This window comes from Podarcis pityusensis (assembly GCF_964106645.2).
Source record: "Podarcis pityusensis genome assembly, chromosome: 1".
Lineage (NCBI taxonomy): Eukaryota > Metazoa > Chordata > Lepidosauria > Squamata > Lacertidae > Podarcis > Podarcis pityusensis.
The window spans coordinates 22158684-22176120 of record NC_138028.1 but is presented as its reverse complement, the minus strand read 5'-3'; the positions used below and the strand labels follow the sequence as shown (position 1 = coordinate 22176120).

General features: G+C 42.0%; 1 protein-coding gene across 1 annotated transcript in view; it reads right to left on the bottom strand.

Moving 5' to 3' along the window:
• Positions 1 to 17437, bottom strand: part of ITPK1 (inositol-tetrakisphosphate 1-kinase) — a 129115-nt gene that overhangs the window by 26305 nt on the left and 85373 nt on the right. Inside the window, exon 4 of the mRNA XM_080991471.1 lies at positions 7133 to 7250. Within this exon, the coding sequence (XP_080847597.1) occupies positions 7133 to 7250 (118 nt within the window). The remainder of the gene's footprint in view (positions 1 to 7132; positions 7251 to 17437) is intronic.

The following is a 17437-nucleotide window of genomic DNA, read 5'->3' as shown; positions in this document are numbered from 1 at the left end:
AAAAGGCGTAAACAGCTTGGAATAGGAGTATCTCCGAGAAAGCCTCACACCAACTCCCCAATCCCCACCTGATCGTCAAAGGGGGCACTTCTGGTTGTTTGATGTCTTGTGGAAATCCCTTTCCATGCACTCTGGTTTCCGTGTCCTGCTGCGCCAGAAGCGGTTTAGTCATGCTGGCCACATGACCCGGAAAGCTGTCTGTGGACAAACGCCAGCTCACTCGGCCTGAAAGCAAGATGAGCGCCTCAACCCCGTAGTCACCTTTGACTGGACTTAACCGCCCAGGGGTCCTTTACCTATATTCAGAATGCATCTGGGAGAAATTACATTTAAAATGTCACCCACAAAATGTAAACAGAGAACTGACCATCCCAATGCACTAGGTTCCCCCCACCCCCGAGTCTTCAAACATGCCTACAACCAGGCAGAGGTTCTTCCCATTATCTGTTCCCTGGTACTTCTAACTGGAGATGAGAGAGATTGAATCTGGTGTCTGTGATCTGTCACAGAGCTATGGCCCCTTCACATGTGTAGACCTACTCCCAAGATAAAAGTAGTTTGTTTGTTTTTCACCCCAGGAATTGTTTATTCATGTGCAAATATATTCAGCTTTAAATGACTAGAAAATTCTTAAGTTTCTTTATCAGCTGTGTTTTAATCAGGTGAGAGCCCCAAGCCATGTCTCTGCTGAAAGCTTGTTTCGGAATGAAAAAGAGATCAGCTCTCCCCTCCCTGCTGCTCCCAATCCTATGTAATAGGATGCATTTATTCCCAGGCAGTTATTTTGTCATTGTTGAAAGAACATCCTGTCCCCAGCACCTGTTTCTTCAGTCTCCATGAATAATGAATTTGCTGCAAATGTGTTTGTCTGCTGGTCAACACTGCTTACTATTTTCTTTAATGTACCAAAGTAGTTTTAGAAGGAGACGATCTTTCTTTCTTGCTCTGCTTCACAAGAATAAGCACTTTCTATACGGAAAATGGGAGGGGTACCCTTTCTCCCCACCCCCGCCAACCAGTAGGTGAGAGAAAGCCACCCTTTTCAGTCAATACCCACTGAACAAGGAACTTGCCTTCTGCTTACATTCCCAAAAATTCGAAGGCTCAAATGTTTGTTTCTGTCTCCCCCACAACATGGCTGTGTTTATTCCACTGAATGTGCAAAGCTGCCAAGGCTTCTTTTGATGGGCAAGTCTTTTCAAGTGGAGTACCTCTGAATGTGACAGACTTTAAAACAACGACAACAATACCACACACACACACCTGGCTTTTTAGCCATCTGATCAAGTATGTGGCACAAGATCATCTGATTCAGCCATCTGGGTTTCTTTCTGTTCAAAGGAGGAGGAGGAGGAGGAGGAGGAGGAGGAGGAGGAGAAGAAGAAGGAGGAGGAGGAGGAGGAGGAGGAGGAGGAGGAGGAGGTGGTGGTGGTGGTCTATATTTGGGCCATTTACCACAACCGGTTTTCAACGCCAGAACATAACCCCAGGAGATGTGAAGCAGGACAGGAATAGTAGATCATCCTTTTGATAATGGATGGGCAACTGTTAATACCATCCTAGCCCGGGTTCATGAGAGCTGCAGTCTATCATCTGGAGGGCCACGATCCCTATTCTTGAGGGGAAAGTGAGTAAAGAGGATTTGCCTTTGCTGTATTGGAAAAGGTTCAAGCTATTTGTTACTCGGTAGGTCAAAACCTGCTGCAAACCACCATAATTGATTTTTCTTCTTCCCAAAAATGGCACTTAATTATGAATCGCAACGGAGTGCTTTGAAAACCCAGCACATATGCTTTTGGCTTCCTGCAAGAACAAAACGAGGAGGACTGAAAATGGTTGGAAATGGCTCAGATAGTGAAAATTGGTTTCAATCAAAGCCTGCCGCTATGAAAGTATGTGCACTTAGTGACAGCGGGAAGGTATGTCTTCACCTTTTTCTTTTACCTTGGGAAGGAGCTAAGAAATGAAATGCATGTAGTTCTAAGAAGCCGACACATCTACTAAAAGGCATCCCTGTAATATAACAAAATTGACCATTTAAGAAATCTGAACCTTTCTCAACATCACAGCCTTACTTCAACGCCTATTTTCCCTTTCTCCTCCACTGTATTATTTCTGGATCACAAGAGACAAGAGGGGGAAGAAGGAGAAAGGGGTAAAAATAAAGAGGCATACATTTACAGAAAACAACTGCCTTGACACTATCTAGTCAGCCATCTTTTAGAGTTGTGCCTATGGAAACTTTTGGAGTTGGAAAATAAATCAGAATAAGTAGCAAATCTAAAAACAAACCAGCTTTGTTTTGGAAACAAACATGACCTTTCTTGGTCACTCAAGCCAGTAAAGACTTAGTCCCATAAAGCTTGAAAAGTTGAGAGCGTTCTCAGTTTAGAAACGTTATGAAATCAGGTTACCTGCAGCGTTGCAAACCCCGCAATCCCAGAATGTTACAGGGCTGCAAAAGTCAAGTTTTCCCTTGCAGGAAATACAGTTACAGGTAGTAAGAGGTTAAAAAAAAACAAAAAACCAAACCCAAATATAATAGCATTTCCCAAACTGAGTTTGCAGGACCATGGAGTAGCTACTTCAGACAAAGTATTCTGTAGGGGTGCTGTTTTACTGCTTTCTCTTTGGACCCCTTCATACAAAGAGGGAGTCAGGCAGTCAAGGGACAACAGGGCTGTGCTGCTGGCCCTGGCATCCATGCCTACAGGTATAGACAATTACACACATCCAGCTCCCAGGGAAGCCTACACATGCAGGATTTCCCTCTGCAGATGTCCATGCCTAACATGTGGGTGTTATGGGTGTGGCCAGTAGATGTGGCAAAACCCCGAGGATTGAGCCACTAGTGCAACTCAGCAATATGGCGCACCACTTTGCCTATAGAAACCCCCTCGCCCCCAGGTCTAGTACTCTAACTTCATCTGGGGAGAAGAATATCTGATAGAGCCCTTTACTAGCTCTGCTACCTGCTTAAGACCTTGCAGAACTGCTTGCAGTCTCAGTCAAGTGTACTTGGGCTAGATGATGTAGTATAATTGGTACCCTGTTCCGAAACATATGGCAAGATCCAATTGGAAATATGAAGTGCTCCACAAGCATACCCGAGAGCCTTTTAGGACCCCCCCCCCCAATTACACTGCCGACAACCACCACCACCCCAGATAAAATCCTGAATGTTGGGGAAACCTGCAAGGCAGCATTTGGTATTCAATATAGTTCAGAGAGCTTGCAGCCAGATAGAGAAATTGGGTATGGAATTCTGCTTTGTCAAAGGGTCAGGATCTCTTCGGATCACAGGCAAACTTGGTTGTTAGTTCCATTATTTTGGAGAAACTGTTCCAGCGGCTTTAATTCAGGTGAACCAGCCCTAGTTATCAGAAATAAAAGGAGCCTTTAGAACAGTCAAGAAACCCGATGAGAGAGAGAGAGAGAGAGAGAGAGAAAGAACAGCCGTTATCAAAAATGAAGCATTCGCAGAGCCTAACTTAACGAGATCCACACAAATAATAATAATAATAATAATAATAATAATAATAATAATACTCTGCCCATCAGGCTGGGTTGCCCCAGACACAAAGTCAATAATGTGCTGATCTTTGTTGAAGGAAAGGCATTGCAATTAATTTAGAAAGAGAAGTAGCTAGATATTTCTCAGTCAGCCGTGAAATATTATTATTAAAAAAAATGTTGCTCTTATCGTGCTTTCCCGAATCACTCGAATGATGAGTGGGTAAGGGAAGCATGCAAGAGAGAACAAGAGGTCAATTCAGGAGGCAAGAATTCTTTAATCTGTTTTCCCTTTGCATCACGAAGCAGCTCTTTCTTTCTTAGATGTAGCCCCAAAATGTACCTTTGGATTTAATCAACAGGGTGAAAATAACTACAGGTAGAACACGGCACTCTGGGTAATTCCATTCATCTTGTACTTGCTTTTCATGACACAATCCTAACACAGGAGTGCTAGTTATTGATAGCCCACGGCAGTGACAGGATTATCTAAGAAAATACTCAATTCATAACTGTGATAAAGCAAGCAATCCTCTTTTGGATAACAGGGCACAACTTAACGCAGACCTCACAATCCTTTTGTGTCTACAGTGCAATAAATAAAACAGAAACAGCCGGCACTTCACTGTAACTAAATGTCTGAACAAGAGCAATTGTTTTAAGACTGTGTTCTAGAGAACTCTGAAGTTCCACGGAACTTCAATGGCTTTTTTAAAAAGAAGGAGGGAAACAAAAGCCGGCCTCCATTGCAAATAATTAAAAAGTTAGTCCCTTGTTGCATGTTAGTTGTGGGTGTGAAAAACCTGGGGTGTATTAGTTTAATATTTGTTTGGTAGAAGGTCGTTTTGTTTTTCAAGAGATGTCAGGCAAGAATCTTAAATTGTACCCGATACTATTATGTAAAAGAACTGAGTAATACCCCTGGAGTTACGAGGGTTTAGCTCTTTAATCAGGCAGCACAATTCTTTAGATCGTGTTTTGGCAGGAGGAAAAGAATTCTTGTGGCAGCATGTCCCTAAAGTAGCAGCATTCCAAAGCTTAAGTATAATCTCCCACTTGATCAATTTTGGCCGTAGAGTGGACTGAACCCTACCACACTTTCGTAAGATCATTATACAAGAAATGTTTACCATAAAGGGTATTTTTCCTCCTCATTTTTTTGTTGCTATTAAAAAATTTTTAAGAGGAAGAGGTGAGATCATGAGTGGTCAGTCACCTCAAGGAGCAGATACTGAGGGGCAGCAAGCAGACAGAGCTCTGTGTGTCACAAGACCTGCACCCCCTAAGCTACCCTGCTGCCCTCAGATTCAGCTGTTAGTCTGGTTAGCTTTTGTAAATGTAATGGAGGGAGACGCCATCTTGTCCTTTGCCTCAGGCAGCAAGATGTCTTGGACTGGCCCTGGTGGCCATACTTGGCCAACATTCGCTATAATGCAACACACACATTTTCAATTTAAGTAATCTTATATATCATCTTTTTCAGGGCCAAAGGAGCTGTCAGAGCAGTTCACAGTTAAAACAATAAAAAACAACTATTTAAATCAAAATATATAATACATTTAAACCACCCAATATAACATAGATCAGGGGTGGCCAACTCCCAAGGGACATCTACTCACAGAGTAAAAAACTGGCAGTGATCTACCCCCTTTTGGGGGGATCTACCCAGACATCCAGTGATCTACCAGCAGATCACGATCTACCAGTTGGATGTGCCTGACATAGATAAAACAGAAAGAGTTAAAACACTGTAGACCAATAGCCCCATTCAGTTAAAAGCAGTTTGAAATTTATGGTCTGTCTGAACACAACCAGAGAGGGGGTCACATGTATATTCCATGAATATACATGGAACTTACTGGCAGGCCAGATCCTGCTTCATCAGACACATTATAAATGGGCTTTGGCCCATGAAAGCTTATGGCACAATACACATGTTAGTCTTTAAGATACTACAGCACACTGGCCTACTTCCATTAAAAAGAACCTTTCAGGAGCATTGCAATCTGTTAATCTCTAGAATAAAATCTACTTACAAATTCATTTTATAAGCACAGTCAACCTTAAACAGATTTCCAGGTAAACACAGATCATAAAAGCTTCCTTTAGTAGAGATACTGGAACAGAATCCTGCCTGCCTGCCTGCCTGCCTGCAAGCTGCACACTTTCTTACAGTACCTTTATGAAAATACCTTAATATGTATTCAATTTCCTGCCCCAAAGGCATGCACTATATTTAGGAAGTTCAATAAGCTCATTTGCATAGCTAGCAACACAGCCTCATTGAAGAGCAAAGATAAAATTAGTGTAATGGGACAAGATGACATACTTCAAAGAAAACTGCTGCTGCACTGAGCACGAAAAAGCTCATATTCCTAAATCAGCTACATGTACAAGACAAAAAACAAAAATGAAATGAAATATGTCAACTCAAGCAGCACTAACTTCAGCAGATTCATCACTTCATGCTTCATTCACCTCTAACCAATCATTCAACCCTTTCTAATAACTCTTGTCTTAAGAAAAACATACATAGTAATTCAAACAATTAACACCCCTGGCATACTTGAAAAATGGCCACTGTAAAGATCCCCTCCACGCTTTTGTAGCCAAACAGGTAAACTTCACCCCATTTTGCAAAACCATGCAATAAATATGTAGGTAGCAGCTCAAAATCATGGAACAGCAATTCATCTATTAAAATGTGAAATGCTTTCCTTAAAAATATTTAAAAAGTGTAAAGGTTGACACACTCTGAGCATTCGTGTGTGTAAATATCTATCTATAAAATTTGAGAATAGCCCCTTAAAGATACAATATTTTCCAGCACTGAAGGTTCAATGAGCAACTCCACAAAGCTAGATAAGATGCTTCTGCAATATTACTCAAGGTCCTAATTATTTGCTACCGAAATCTCTTCATCTGCCCCAAATAAGAAGAGCCTGCTGTTCTCATAGTGGCCATCCAGTGGCCGGTTGAGTTCACTTTGTAACTGAGCAATCTGATTGGCAGAGATGTACTGTTCTACATCTCTTCTACCCAGTGCTATTTTTCTAGAAAAAGAGGTTCCGGAACTCACCATGAACACCTCCCTTCCTCTCTAAGAATGGCAATGGCGCCCACCTGAGAGGTGCCGGAACTGAGTTCTGGTGAGTTCCAGCTGAAAAAAAGCCCTACTTCTACCCTTCCTCCTCAGACTTGCTCTGCATGGTTTACTTCAGGATAGAGGTCTCTGGTGCCATGTCATACCAAATGTGGTAGTAACAGGAGCTTTCTGGGGCTTCTTCAGGGCAAAGGCCTATACACAGGTGCAACACCTGTATTAAGATAGCTAGTATAAATAAGGGTTGGAGCTGTGTAGGAAACAGACAGAATAAAGCAAATAATATAGCAATATTTTTTTACTGGTGACATGTGAAGACAATCACTGTCTTAAGTTGTAAATAGACAAAAAAAAAGTTCAGTGTGGCTTGATAGATCCAGATATGAATGATGAGCAGTTAGATTTGTCAGTATTGAACTTAGCCATCAATGAATGCAGACTACGTTTCCAACCAGGTATCAATCCCAGCCCCCACCTCCACACTCAAATACCCAGTGAAAAATGCTAGCGACTTACCTTGCATGTAGGTCTCTATTTGCCTAATAAGCTCATAAGACTTCGATCTGTCCAGCAGGGTCCTGATAGCAGGAAGGGGGTCCAAAATTATGGTTTCAGGGTGAGCATCAATATACTCCTATGGGAATGAAGAAATATGGCACAAAATGTTACATATGAAGGTAAATGATTTGCTGGAATCTAGATGAATGATGGGAATAAGAGTGCCACAACAGAGGACACTAAAAGTTCAGCTTACCAAACACTGACAATTCCTGAATTTCATGTTTCACACCAATTTATCTTGCTGTTCTGAAAACAGCAATTGTTTAGGTAAAAGAAGCTATGACTGCCAGCCACAAACCAAAATTGGAGGGGCGAGGTCTATAGCATCTCTTGCTTTGTGTATTTAAAAATATACATTAAGTGTAAAAAATATTTTTCCTTTAAACGTTGGCCAAACTGTCCCATGTACTGAACACCAACAGATCAGAGTGATCAGAAATACAAAAACGCAAACCACATATGGCCGTTATCAAGGGGCATTCAAGGCACCGTAATGACCCATTGCCTTGTAGGGTCTGGATGAGGAATCAAATGAGGGTGGGGTGCAGCCTACATACTTGGGAGAAGAACCGCCAGTATTTTATGAAGGGCACTCCTGGCCAGAGGATACAGTGGAACAGACTCCCCCGGGAGGTGATGGACTCTCCTTCATTGGAGGTTTTAAAGCAGAGGCTGGATGGTCATTTGTCATGGATGTTTTGGATTTCTCAATTCCATTGAGAAAAACAGAGAAACACGCATCGGAAGCCGTTCAACTTCTGAGGCACGTTTGAGAATGGAAGCATTCACTTCTGTGTTTTCGGCATTTGGGTTCTGAATCGTTTGGCTTCCAAGATGCTCGAAAACTGAAGTTCCACTGTACTGCAAAGTGCTTGAGCAGCCTATCAACGGATAAATCAATAAATAAATTAATAAATCTGCAGCGAAGAAGAAGAAGAAGAAGAAGAAGAAGAAGAAGAAGAAGAAGAAGACGCCTATCAATGGCTAATAGATTTCACAGAAGTGTCTGGCTGGTCACTGTGGGAAGCAACAATGTGGACTAGATGGGCTTTTGGTCTGACCCAGCATAGCTCTTCTTAAGTCAACGTCATCTGTATAGCTGAATAGAATTGCTATGGCACTTAAGAGATTTATTACTGTTGGCATGGGTTTAGAAGGCTCATCCAAATTGTGAGGGACCACACCACACCTGCTAAAATCAGTCTAATGTCTGATCTTAAAGGCATACAGCAAGTCCTGCTAAGCCCACACTTCAGCGATGGATGCCTGTGGGCTTTTGGATGTTGATGCACTCAAACCCCCATAAGCTCTATCCAAAACAACCAATGACGAGGGAGGGTGAGAGTTAGTACAGTCACATCTTCTCCATCCCTGTTCTACCTGAAGCTTTATAGGATACAGGAAGTGCGGCTAATCTTAGGCTCAACAGGGTTTCCAGTATATTACATCCTACTATAATGATTAATCCAGAACCATAGTTCAGCAAAGTCACAACCCACACTAAGAAAGAAAAAAGGAAATACACTTATTTCCTGTGTATACTAGGGAAACAAAAATAAAGTCTACAAAAATGCTTAAAAACACTCGATTCTGCTACGCAGACAACTACGCATCCCAGCCATCTCTCATTGATTAAGGTGTCAGACTAATGGTCTCTTGATCTCGAAATTAAGCCAGTCCTGTCCGATGATCCTAAAACTTCAACTTTCTCACTTGTTCTGCCTGCCTTAACCAACATTTTCACCACTTCATCTGCCTGTTTATCAAACATACCAATTATATTACATGCACCTCGGTATAAAACTTATGAAAGGGCTGTGTTCTTGGGTTCAGATCAGCCTGACCCAGATGTTGTAGGTGTGTCCCTCTGCCTTTATCTTCTACACACAAGCCAAACCAAAAGAAACACAGACCTAGATTGCCCTTTGTTTGGATTTCAAGACCGTTGTTTAGTAAGACATATGAGCGAGCCTATCGGCACGCCAAAAAGCAACAAAGAATTCTTCATTGCCATTCTAAGAGAAAGAGGGAGGTGCTCATGGTGAGTTCCGGCACCTCTTTTTCTAGAAACAATACCCATAAAGGCTTTCCCACAGGGTCTCCTCCTCCTCCTGCAATCCAGCTTGAAAGAAGCATTCTATTGTAGTATACCAAATAGGATGCTATGTGCACTTGGTTGTGGTGTGGGTGTGGGTGTGCATGTGTGTGGTACCCACAACAGTTTTCCCAGTTTGCAAGCACCCCCTCATAAGATATTCTATTTGGCTTTTGTTTAAACTCCTTTAAAAAACACATATTATTGGTATTGATTTGTCATTTAATCAAAGTATTATTTTTTTTAATGAAAAAAGAACTTTTCAAGAATTATTATTTGTGATGCACTGGCCCTGGGCACAAAGCCAGCTATCCATGTGAATCTTGTCTGAATTATTTTTGCATTTAATTCTTTTGCTGAGATATCGAAGAGCCACAAAACAACCCATGGTAACTAGACTTTACAGAAGCACAGCCCAAGATGTAGTGACGACATCTTGCGATTTTCCGAAAGGTTGCTTAGTCTTAATTTAAGTCCCAGCTTTCCTTTACTACCCATAAAGGGCCGATAAAAAACGCTCCATCTCCAGAGTAACCCCCTAATTGCCTAAGTGGAGGAGTTCTAACAAGAGCAAGTACTCCAACAGGAACTGAAGTCTGGAAAACAGACTTAATTCATCAAATCCCTAGATGGGGCTCATACCACAGAAACGCAAGGAGAGAGGAAAACCAACTGCTCCTGGCAAAAGCAGTAGGTGAGAGTCAAACAAAAGGACGACACTCTCAGTATCACCCCTCCTTCCAAATGCCAAAATAGTAGGCTTAAAATGTTCAGTTGTAAACAAACCAACTTCTAGATGTACACTAAAGCTAATGAAACTAGCTTTTCAACAGGATGAAAGATAATTTCAAGAAACCAGCTAGGCGGACACTAGCTTTTACCCTTCGATTCCTTATGGACAATTACAATTCCAGTTTCAGCTATTAAAAAATAGAGGAAAGGACCTGTTGTGCTACTAGGAACAAGCTTTCTTTAACCTTCTTTTTACATATGGGGAGAAAGGCACTAGATATACAGCCATCTCGGGATTCTGGCAGTTTTGCTATAAATGAGGAGCTGTGTGACCATGTCACTGAGAGAAATATGTAGCTTTTCTTTTTTTAAATTAAAAAAGCAGCAAGGAAATGCCCCTTTGAGCAACAGCAAAATAAAATGGCTATATTAAGGCATTACTTATTTTTAGCTTGACCTTGAATTCCTCCAACTCTATATCTTTCCTTCTCTTAGGCCTACAGAGTAAAGGCTGGTTCAGAATACGCACCACCTTATGCAGCTAGCTAAATGCTACATCTCTTGGGAGAGTGGCTCAAGTTATTTTCGCATGGGGAATGAAGATTATATAGAGCAATGGTAATCCTACTGCGAATGGGAGTTACTTATGGGATGGCTGGCACAAACAGAGGACATTTCTGCTCATTTTAGAGCAAAGGCTACAGCACTCTGCAAACCTGAGACATCTCATTTGGTGAAAAATGTTAAAATGAGTCCCCGTTTCTGATCTGTGAGTGCTCTGTAGTGAAATAAAAATATAGGCATGGATTTAGCGACCAACTCCACTCGGGATGCTGCTGCCGGAAGAAAGGGTGATGGTGAATATTTTTTCCAGTTCCTCCTTCCTCTTGAACATCCTTTGAAAAGCTGCTTCAGAGAACTGGGATGCCCTCTAGAAAGATGTAGGAAATAGTCCAAGGAGGAAGGGGGGGAATGGCAAAAATACCCCCTCCCTTCCCACAGTGGAAGCCTCTGCTGGGTCTCAGTCCCTTCCACAAACAGAGGGAGCCCTTCTGTTAGTGGCAAGGACTCTGGATTGTCTCTTGAAAACAGCATAAAATGGACTTGATTCTATGGTACCACTGTTCCCAAGCTTTTTACTTAGGGAGCATTACCAGCAACATTTTTTTTCTCTCTCCCTCTCTCTCTCTTTTTCATAAACCAGTCACTGGTCCTGTGTCTATTTCCCCATTCCTGTCCTGCACTGTTTTCATTAACCATGCACTGCTTTCTGGTGCCAAGGCCAAAGGCTAATGGGAGTGTCTGTTTAGAGAATCAGTTACCGGAGGGTGGCATACTCCAAATTCATGTCCTGTCAACTTTCGATTTAGTTATACTTTAAAGGGGTGAATGATTGTATGTTGAAGGGGAAAAAAGGAAATCGATCACACTTGGCCTAGCATAGGCACTTCCTTGATTGCTCACCCAAGGTTGAAAGGGAATTTGAATCTAAGTCATATACTAAATCAACTGAAATCAGTGGGCATGGCTAGCCTGAGCTTACTGATTTAAAAGTGTTTATTCTAAGTATGACTTAGTTGCACACCACTGTTTTTTAAAAAATGTATTCAGGGAACCCTTTCTGTGACCACTTTTCTGCCAAGGACCCCCCCTCTATGTTGGAGAAAATTATGGGGAACACACTCAATGGGGGGGGGGCAGAGGTGCTAAGCAATGGGTAGGCAAACTAAGGCCCGGGGGCCAGATCTGGCCCAATTGCCTTCTAAATCCGGCCTGCGGACGGTCTGGGAATCAGCGTGTTTTTACATGAGTAGAATGTGTGCTTTTATTTAAAATGCATCTCTGGGTTATTTGTGGGGCATAGGAATTCATTTTTTTGTTTTTGTGTGTGTTCAAAATATAGTCTGGCCCCCCACAAGGTCTGAGGGACAGTGGACTGGCCCCCTGCTAAAAGGGTTTGCTGACTCCTGTGCTAACCAATCCAAATGGGCCTCACCATTTTCTCTGACCTGCAAAGGCTGTTATTGCCTTGAGAGGTGGGGGTGGTCATAAAGATTTAAATACAGTGGTACCTCCGGTTACGAACTTAATTCATTCCAGAGGTCCATTCTTAACCCGAAACCGTTCTTAACCTGAGGCGCACTTTCACTAATGGTGCCCCCTGCTGAACTTCCAGGGTGGCGCCATCGGCAATGGCGGACTCCCTCTGAACAGGAGGGACTAGCTCCGCGGGAAACGGGTCTTCTCTGCTACGGCGAAGCGGGGACCCTCTTAAAAATCACAGGCGGATGAAGCCTGTGACCATGGGACTCGGTGGGCACCTTTAGCGTCCCCTCCAACTCGCTAAGGAACCCACTAACGGGCTCCGAAGTGAAGAGGGGGAAGTGGCGCGGTGCTGTGAGTCAACTGCTATTTCCGTGGAGCGAAGCCGCATAGCCGTTGCCGGAGAGCGCTGCCTTTTTCCTGGGACAATTTGGACTCTAAAATAAGCACCCGTGAGTACTCAGACTTTGAACAACTGGACATCAAATAAGGACTTGCGAGCAGAAAGGAATTGGATTTTAAAAACCTACTTTAATTTGGTACGGAACGGGAAGGTCTAAACAGGAAGTCAGCCTTTCATTCTTTTGTAGACAGAATAAAGCAAAGACAATGTAAACTAGAGCTTAGAAAATCACCTTTAAAGGATTGGATTTCATCATTTAAAATGTGGAACACCCCTTCGACAGCAGGAGAAGGAGGGGGATTTTTTTCAGACTGTTTAAAGTGAGTTTAAAGTAAAGTAACTTTCCTCTGTCCTGATCCTGGAGCGGGGTGTCAGGACTGACGTTTGAAGTTCATTGACCAGAGACAAGCGTTTTTGACAGATAGCTAAAAGAAGAGAAACATAGCGATTCCACTGCTTCCCTTCGCATCTTTAAGCAACAAATATTGACAACGTATCTCAAAAAGGGAAACTTTGTTGCAAGAACAAATAGAAGTTTTCCCCCTAGAGGGAGACTGTGAAACTGTAACCAACTCCAGGGAGCCGGCAGCTGTTACAGATTACAATCGTGGGAACAGGCATCTGACCTTGCAGGACAATGTATTCAGAAGCTTTGTTGTGTGCTTTCTATAAAACAAATGCCCTACTGGAACAGTTACATGAGAAGGTGAATTGGATGGCGACTTCGACTAGAAACTTTGAACAGGCAGTGGGAAATTTTGAACAGACAGTGGGAAAATATGTGGAGCCCACTCAGGAATTAAATCAGGAGTGTGTCCTGACAGAACAGGCCCAACAGGAATATGAGTTTTCGGATTTGACAAATGAACTTGGAAAAAGCCAGATTTGGAAAGAAAAAGTTTGGTTTGGCTTGGAAATGGGGGGCTGGATTGACCCCCCTATGCTGAGATGTTTGGACTTTTCAAATCTGGCAATGGGCCGTGAGATGTTTGGGATTGTGGGGGCTCTTAATTTTAATTTTGGAGGGTCTTTGAAACATGCTTTTAAATAGCATATGGAATTCAGTGTTGAATATGGAAAAGGGGCTGATCTGTCGAGAAGGGTTAAAAATATTGTCAAGCTGGAGTTACCACGAGCAGGAGACAAGGGAAAATACAGTTACAAATATGAAGAAGAGCTGCGGAAGGGACATGGAAGAGACTTGAGGGCCTCGGATATAAGGCTGCCAGGTTAATGGGCTAGATCGACGGGATAATAAGGACTGACAAAACCCGGAACCAGGAGGAAAGGACGTTGGATGAAGATTGGATCTGTTTGTATCTCTTTTTTCTACCATTAGAACTGTTTTATAAAATTGATGAATGTCAGAAAAATGTTGGAATGAAATTACTTGGCTTTAGTAAAGATGTTTAAAGAATTATGAAAGAATATTTTGGTTATGAGAAATGGGTAAGGATAAGATTTAAGTTTTAAGTTTTAAGGTTTATTTTATTATAGTAAGATAAGATTAAAACAGTTTAGGGTAATGTAATGACAGAATATTATGAAATATGGAAAGGATTTGCTGGGATAATTAATAACTAGGATACAAAGAAAGGGAGGAGGAGGAGGTCAAAGAAAGAAGGTAATGACAGTTGAGGATTTGAGAATAATGAATTTGTTTTTAAATGTTTTTAATTGTTTGTGATGTATTTTTGTATTTTTTTCTTTTGTCACTTTTTCTTATTTTTGAATTTGTATTCATATGGTTGGAAGGGGTTTGTTGTTGTTTTTTCTTCTTTTTCTACTTTGTTAACTATTTTTATTTTGTACTTTCTACTGCTTTTATTTTATTTTGTAATACTTTGAAAATTTCAATAAATATCTTATAAAAAATAATAATAATGGTGCCCCCTGCTGCTGTCGCGCGACTTCCGCTCACATCCCGGAGAAAAGTTCGCTACCAGGAGCACCTACTTCCGGGTTAGTGGAGCTCATAACCCGAAGCGTTCATAAGGAGGGTGGTACGTAACACAAGGTTCCACTGTACTGTATGTTATCTTTAGGTTATTTTTGCCTCTGTTCTTGGCATGTGAAAGTTTTAGACACACACACACACCACCAGGCATTTGTATTCCTTTGCTGATAGAAGTTAATCCCGTAAAAGCTTATAATCCATTTGCTGCAAGAGAAAACAATATATAGTTGTGCTATAACAACATTTTCCAGCAGCAGCAGCAATACAGCAAAAATCTTGTGCAAAATTAAAGGAGACATTCCATCGGCTCCACGCATCTATCCATTTGTGAAAAAGCAGCCATCTGGCTTACATCAGCAGGTGGGCCGTAAGAAGCTCAAGGTGAGTTCAGGCCTTCCCTGAGCAGTGGGCTCAAAGACTTTGAATTAAAAACACCAGATTGTTTTGTTTTAGATTTGCAAATAGAATTTTGTTATTTTAAGGACTGGGCTTCTTTTGTGGGCTTTCTTTGCGCAAACTAAGAGAAAGGCAGAATTAATACAAAATCCATTGCTCCTTCACCTATGCTCAGAGGGGCGAATGCAGCATTTTATAATATTGTGCTATCCAATTGCATGACACCTTACACAGCAACATTAGCAGAAGACCTGTTCCACAGGACTTACAACCTCAATTTACAATATGGGGGAGGGGGGAGAGTGAGAGAGGGTGATTGAGAAAGAGAGAGGAGAAACTAACAAGCAAATGCAGTTGCCCACACTCAGGCTTTGTTTAAGTGGGGGGGTGTGGGGTGTGGGTGCAGACTAAGCCGCTAAAACTTAAAAACTTCATTGAAAAGGTGGCAGAGCCAAGAGGCAACAGTATGTTCCGGGAGAGCGGTCCAGGCAAAAATGACGGGAAGGAGCGGCCGTGTCAATACAAAACCATTTGTCTTGCTTACTGCCCTTCAGTGGAAATGCCCACTTGAGACAAGTGCTTTCACGCAGCACAAATGCAACATGGGATGTTCCTAGGCAGCAGAAAGCCTGTGCACGATCAAAGTCCTAAGTTCATTATGCACCAGCCTAACAATAGGTATGCAATTTGTTCTTGCCCTCTGATAGACAGCAGGAGCTCACACGCACCACATGTGAGACAGCTCATGGCGCTGGACAGCACACAATAGGAATTAGTCACTTTTTAAGCCTTATAACAAGGACACAGTGCACACCAGGCTACATGTTGCACAAAACTCCAGATTGCCCAGTGTGTAACTCCTCCTCAAGCTGTAATCAACTTGCCTTTGTGTTTTTAAATGTTTTTTATTTTATTTTTAAGTGTACTGTTTTTCTGCTTTGTTGTTTGCTGTCCTGGACTCCTTTGGGAGGAAGGGCAATTGAAATATAACAACAACAACAACAACAACAACAACAACAACAACATACTCCACTCTGCCATCTTGCAAAGTCTTCTTAATTAGAAGGGGGGGGGGATTTTCTGCAAACCAGTAAAGAAATTGTACAAAATCTTCAGTGCCCACAGCAACGTGTTTTCTGAGAGCGTGTTACAAATAAAAATATCAGATGACTGAACTTTTTAAAAAAATGTTTTTCTCCCTTCTTTCCCTCTCTTTGAGTGCAATAGGAAATGTGCTTCTTCAAAAGAAGCATTGGCAAAGCTGGCCTTAGGGATCAGTGCCATTGGGCAATTGCCCAATCCCCAGCATCTTGGAGGGCCTATTGCCACTGCTTCCATAAGACGTTTTGTACCGCGAGAGGCGTGCCAAGGGCAATTTCCTGGTGTGTTGCCCCAGTCTCAAAAAGGGAGGTGTGATGTGGAAGCAAAGGCCTGGGTGCAGGTGCCCGAAGGTCACGCATATCCCAGGAACTTAAGTCAGAATTGGATTGTGCAAACACAGAATTGGGTTGTTCAAGTTGTTACACTTTTAAACGAGTTCCCAAAGTCTGTTATCTGAAGGGTAACAGGCTCTCTCTCACCATCGAGCCTAAGAATCTGGCTAGTTCCCATTGCCTTACAATCAATGTCAGACTGTCAGTATCCCTTCTTATCCTGCCATTCTGCAGAAAGACTAGAGTCTTTCTGCAGGAGCACATTTTTCAGGGGTGCAATAAGGGCAAAGGGTGATGGGCATTATAATGTTCATCTGGACCTGGCATGGGGAAGATAATAAATGAAATCTATAGCTCCTTGCATTACATGCTATTAGCTTTGTTAAAATCTGTGCAAAACTGTCGTCTTGAAATTTTTATAGATGAGATAGCTCCCCAGCCTGGCAATAAAATGTCTCGCTCACAAAGCTGGTATGTATGAACTTCTGTCTCCAAGCCTCCCTCTCATGATCTTTGGCTTGCCTAGAAATACTATAAGGAATATGCCTTCTAAATTAAATTCCTATGTGACTTCATTCCCTCCCCCTTTTTCATATAAAAAAGGATCATGTGGAATTCTTCACAGCAGGCTGATAACTTCAACTCCGTAAAAGCAGGAGAGCTGGTGAACAAGGGCCACTAGTAAACATGGTTTCTGTGGAACTTTATTCTTAGTTAACCTACAGCCAAAGCAAGGTCAACCAGACGCAATATGACCCAGCATGCATTTCCACTTAGGGTAACGTGCAAAGGCTAGGGCATTTATCTGTACTTTTACAATGGATAAATACATTGTTCAAAACAGCTTGTAAGAAAGAGCAGTGACTGTTCATTAAGCTGGACACAAATTTTTACATATATATACACAGTGGTACCTCGGGTTACATATGCTTCAGGTTACAGACTCCGCTAACCCAGAAATAGTGCTTCAGGTTAAGAATTTTGCTTCAGGATGTGGCCCAAAAATGGAAGCAGGAAGAACTACCGACTCTGGAGGAATGGAGAATGAAGCTAACGGACTATGCAGAACTGGATAAACTAACTGGAAAAATAAGATATCAACGAGATCACAAGTTCATTGAGGACTGGGGAAAATTTACAGATTATTTGAAGAGTGTATGTGATAAACAAACAACGCTAGTGGGTTTTAAAGAAGCTTTGT